The sequence below is a fragment of the Lactuca virosa genome, chromosome 1, assembly GCF_052849685.1.
Source record: "Lactuca virosa cultivar CGN04683 chromosome 1, Lactuca_virosa_CGN04683_v6, whole genome shotgun sequence".
In the NCBI taxonomy this organism is placed as follows: Eukaryota; Viridiplantae; Streptophyta; class Magnoliopsida; order Asterales; family Asteraceae; genus Lactuca; species Lactuca virosa.
In genome coordinates this window covers 270,796,289-270,801,324 of record NC_136426.1, presented here as the reverse complement: position 1 = coordinate 270,801,324, position 5,036 = coordinate 270,796,289, and the positions used below count along the sequence as shown (strand labels likewise).

Genomic DNA, 5,036 nt, shown 5'->3' with positions numbered 1-5,036 from the left:
CCATGGCAGGCCCTGAGGCTGCTAAATGGAAAGAGGCTATGGATAGCGAGATACAGTCCATGTATGACAATCAAGTTTGGAACTTGGTTGACAATGTACCTGATCGTAAGATAGTTGGGTGCAAATGGATCTTCAAGAAGAAGACCGACATGGATGGTAATGTACACACTTATAAGGCACGACTGGTTGCAAAGGGTTATTCCCAAACTCCGGGAGTTGATTATGATGAGACCTTTTCACCAGTGGCCAAGATTAAGTCTATTAGGGTTCTGTTAGCCATTGCTGCATTTCATGATTATGAAATATGGCAAATGGATGTCAAAACCGCTTTCCTTAATGGAAAGTTGGCTGAAGATGTTTACATGGTTCAGCCAGAGGGTTTTGTCAGTACAAAGTACCCCAGTAGAGTGTGTAAGCTCGAGAAATCCATTTATGGATTAAAACAGGCACCTCGCAGATGGAATCTTTGCTTTGATGAGAAAGTCAAAGAATTTGGCTTTTCAAGGAGTAAAGATGAATCTTGTGTCTATATCAAGGCTAGTGGGAGTATAGTCAGCTTTTTGGTACTGTATGTGGATGACATACTACTCATAGGAAATGACATCCCAACCCTGCAGGAAATAAAGTCCTGGCTTGGGAAGTGTTTCGCTATGAAGGACCTTGGAGAAGCTGCCTATATCCTAGGGATAAGGATTTTGAGAAACAGGAGTAAAAGACTAATTGGACTTAGTCAAAGCACCTATGTGGACAAAGTGTTGAAAAGGTTCAACATGCATAACTCCAAGAAAGGAGAGTTACCCATCCAGAGTAACGCCAGATTGAGTAAGACACAAAGCCCTAGTACTGAGGCTGAGATAGCAGAAATGAGTCGAATACCTTATGCTTCAGCTGTAGGATCGATCATGTATGCTATGACGTGTACTCGACCTGATGTAGCCTTTGCTTTGAGCATGGTTAGCAGGTATCAGGGGAACCCTGGCAAGGCACACTAGACTGCGGTAAAGAATATCCTCAAGTACCTACGGAGGACTAAGGACTGGGTCCTTACCCTCGGTGGCAGTAAGGACTTGAGAGTTGTAGGGTACAGTGATGCTAGCTTTCAGATTGACAGGGATAATTTCCGCTCTCAGTCGGGCTGGGTCTTTACTCTAAACGGAGGGGCAATTACTTGGAAAAGTTCCAAGCAGGAGACAGTGGCTGATTCCACTTGTGAATCAGAGTATATAGCAGCAAACGAGGCAACAAAGGAGGCTATATGGGTAAAGAACTTCATCGGAGACCTTGGAGTTGTACCAGCTATAAAGGAGCCAATGGAGATTTTCTGTGACAGCAATAGTGCGGTTGCCTTAGCCAAGGAACCAAGAGATCATGGGAGATCTAGACACATTGACAGAAAATATCACTTCATCAGACATCGAATAGAAGAAGGAATCCTCGTGGCAAAGAGGGTATCATCGGATGAGAACCCAGCAGATCCCCTCACGAAGGGACTGACTCGGGCTAAGCATCTCCAGCATGCTCGGAGCATAGGGTTGAAGGATGATATTCATTTTAGTAGTTAGATAATCTTGAAATTTGTAAAATGTAATTGACATGATGATAAATAAAAGCTGTTATTTATGAGTAAAGTGTTGCTATCTCTTGTCAATCGTTTACTATTATTTCTTTTTGCATGTTTTGACTTCCAGAATAATGATGTTATGGTTTATATCATATTATTCAAACTCTCCACAGTCGGTCATATGTTGGAAGTAGATATGAATCAAGACTATCATGGGTTGGCTTGTAGAGGTCTAAGATGTTAGACAAAGCGGGGCTACAACACTCATGAGTGCTCATAAGTTCTGAGTATTGGATTCAACCCACGCTCACTTGTATCACTTCATGGAATTGATCTCGAGTGATCGTGAGACGGTAATATCATATAAGTCTTCAAACCTAGAGATAAGATTTGTTGCCTATGAGTTGGTTATGCATTGATTGCACGAAAATGTATTGGTAACTCGGTGTTATAAACCGTGCTTTTGTGTGTAATTCAACAAGTAGTAGAGAAAACATATGAGTCGAAGTTTATCTGTTCCTTCTAGAATTAGAAGCGATATCTGGGCCCCTCGATGATTTTGTTTTGACCTTTGTACCGGGCCCGGTCAGAACTAAATTGATGTGTTCAGTTAAGTTCTATGTCAAACAAATCGGAAATTGGGAAACAAATGCTGGACAATAAGCAAGACCATGTTCCATGTATTTGTCCGGCTGATATCTAGAACAGAGGATTATATGATCACTTATCTAAAATGGCGCTTCATAGTTCAACAGAGTTTTAAGAGCTACGATTGCTGATCGGTTCCTGAAGTCATACTTGCAACTATAGTTATTAGACTTATCCAAGTGGGAGACTGTTGGAGATAGTGTCTAAGTCCATAACTATATTTGGTATGTACTTGACCCGACCCGGCATGGTCCATTTGGGTTGCACTTCACCCGAACAATTTACGGATAATCTTTTGAGAATAGTATAAGTTATGATTTATTAATATATTATAAGTTCTAATATATTAATATAAAATCATATTATTTTATTAGTGTTGATCTATAATTAATTTAGAATTAATTTAGAGATCAAAAGTATGACTAATTAAATATGGGTTCTTGTATTTATATAGTGTGGGCTAATGCTTATTTGGAATGGGCTAGGCTTGCATGGAAAGTCCATGGATACTCCATGGAGCTTTAACCCATGGATCTCATGGAAATGAAAAGACATGGGTATTAGGGTTTACATGGATGTAACCCTAATCCACCACACTATATAAAGGAGGCTTTGGTTCTTGAAATAACACTAGTTGATGTGTGTAAACTAAGAGGGCCGATTTCAAGAAGTTTGTGACTATTCTCTCAAGTTTCCAAGTTTGTGGTGATTTGTGACTTCCATTTGAGGCATCCACATTATTGGTGCTACGCTCTCAAACTCCAAGCAATCAACTACTACTACAAGGTAAGTAATTCTACTAGTTTTATTTGATTCAAGTCCCCCATGCCATGCTAGTTAGGATAAGAACCTTGGAAAAATAATTATTTGCATGTATCTTAGTCAAACATAGATCCAAGGTTTCTAGGGTTGCATGTACAACATAGGAGTGTTAGAATGCTCAAAACCCATCAACTAGTTCCTTCTATTGTGCAGGCACCAGAATTGGAACTCAAGACTTTACCCGAGCATCACATATATGCGTATACCAGTGATCATCTCCAGAAAGGTATCAACAAAAGAAGAAGAAGAGCTTGTCACCACCTTAAATGAGTATAAGGAAGCTATTGGGTGGACTATAGCCGACATCAAAGGGCTAAGTCCTTCACTTTGCATGCACAAGATCCTTATTGAAGAAGATTACAAGCGCCCTCGAGAAGCTCAAAGACGTTTGAATCCTCCAATGATGGAGGTTGTGAAGAAAGATATTTTGAAGTTGTTGAATTCGGGGATGATCTATCCTATATCGGATAGCAAGTGGGTAAGCCCGGTCCAAGTTGTACCAAAGAAGACAGGTATTACCGTTACAAAGAATGACCAAGGTGAATTAGTCCCCACTCGTGTGCAAAACGGGTGGAGAGTGTGTATTGATTATAAAAGACTCAATTCATCAGCCCAGAAAGACCATTTCCCACTTGCCTTCTATGACCAAATGTTGGAAAGGTTAGCGGGAAAAACTCACCATTGTTGCTTGGATGGGTATTCCGGTTTCCATCAAATACCCGTACCACCCGAAGATAAAAAAAACCACTTTCACATGTCCGTTCGGAACATTTTCATATAGGCGAATGCCTTTTGGACTTTGCAATGCTCCCGCCACTTTTCAAAGGTGCATGGTAAGCATATTTTCGGAGTATGTTGAGGAAATAATTGAATTGTTTATGGACGTTTTCACTGTATATGGTAATTCTTTTCATGAATGTTTGGGTAATTTGAAAAACATTTTGCACAGATGTATTGAGACCAATCTTGTTTTGAATTATGAAAAGTGTCATTTTATGGTTGATAAAGGTCTCATACTGGGTCATATTGTGTCTTCTAAGGGTCTAGAGGTAGACAAAGCAAAAATAGATGTCATTAAATCTTTACCTTATCCCACTTAAGTCTAGAGGTAGACAAAGCAGGATTTTATAGAAGATTCATTAAAGATTTTTCCAAGATATCTTGTCCCATGTGTGAGCTCTTACAAAAGGATGCAGAATTCAAATTTTCCAAAGAGTGCAAGCAAGTTTTTGATCAGTTGAAGGAGTTGTTAATCTCAGCACCAATACTTCAATCACCGGATTGGAGTTTTCTTTTTGAAATCATGTGTGATGCTAGAAATCATGCAGTTGGTGCAGTGTTGGGACAAAGAGAAGATTGAGTTCCTCATGTCATTTATTTTGCCTCAAAAACACTTGACAGTGCACAAGCCAATTACTCGACAACTGAGAAAGAATTGTTATCTATTGTTTTTGCTTTGGAAAATTTTTGTCAATATTTGTTAGGTTCTAAAGTAATTGTGTATTCTGATCATGAAGCTATTAGGTACCTACTTGCAAAGAATGATTCGAAGCCTAGACTCATTCGATGGGTATTACTTTTGAAAGAGTTTGATATTGAAATCAAGGACAAGAGCGGAAAGTCAAACCTTGTAGATGATCATCTTAGCAGGATTGTTTCTCCCGATGACTCGACTCCCATTCATGATGCATTTCCCGATGAGAACCTATTTTCAGCAAACGTTGCCCCATGGTATGCCGATATTGTGAACTACATCGTCACAAATCAATTTCCATAAGATTTGACTCGATGACAAAAAGACAAGATCAAGAAAGAATCCAAGAGGTACGTTTGGGATGAGCCATATTTGTGGAAATATTGTGCTAACCAAATGTAACGACCATAGAATTCAGGCCAATTTAAAACATTTTAACCTATTCAAAAACCATTAAGTTATTACAACTTGTTTTCAAAATAGTTTAAACATCAGAGTATCCCCATAACCAAATCACAAAATCATGAGATA

The 5,036-nt window shown here is 39.2% G+C and overlaps 1 protein-coding gene across 1 annotated transcript; it reads left to right on the top strand.

Annotated features, from left to right (window-relative positions):
- The first annotated feature begins 3,227 nt into the window (after window positions 1-3,227).
- On the top strand, window positions 3,228-4,808 carry LOC145129742 (uncharacterized). The gene is made up of 3 exons (XM_079064531.1): window positions 3,228-3,691; window positions 3,981-4,039; window positions 4,516-4,808. The coding sequence occupies exons 1-3, from the start codon at window positions 3,228-3,230 to the stop codon at window positions 4,806-4,808; spliced, it is 816 nt and encodes a 271-aa protein (XP_078920657.1).
- The last annotated feature ends 228 nt before the right edge of the window (window positions 4,809-5,036 follow it).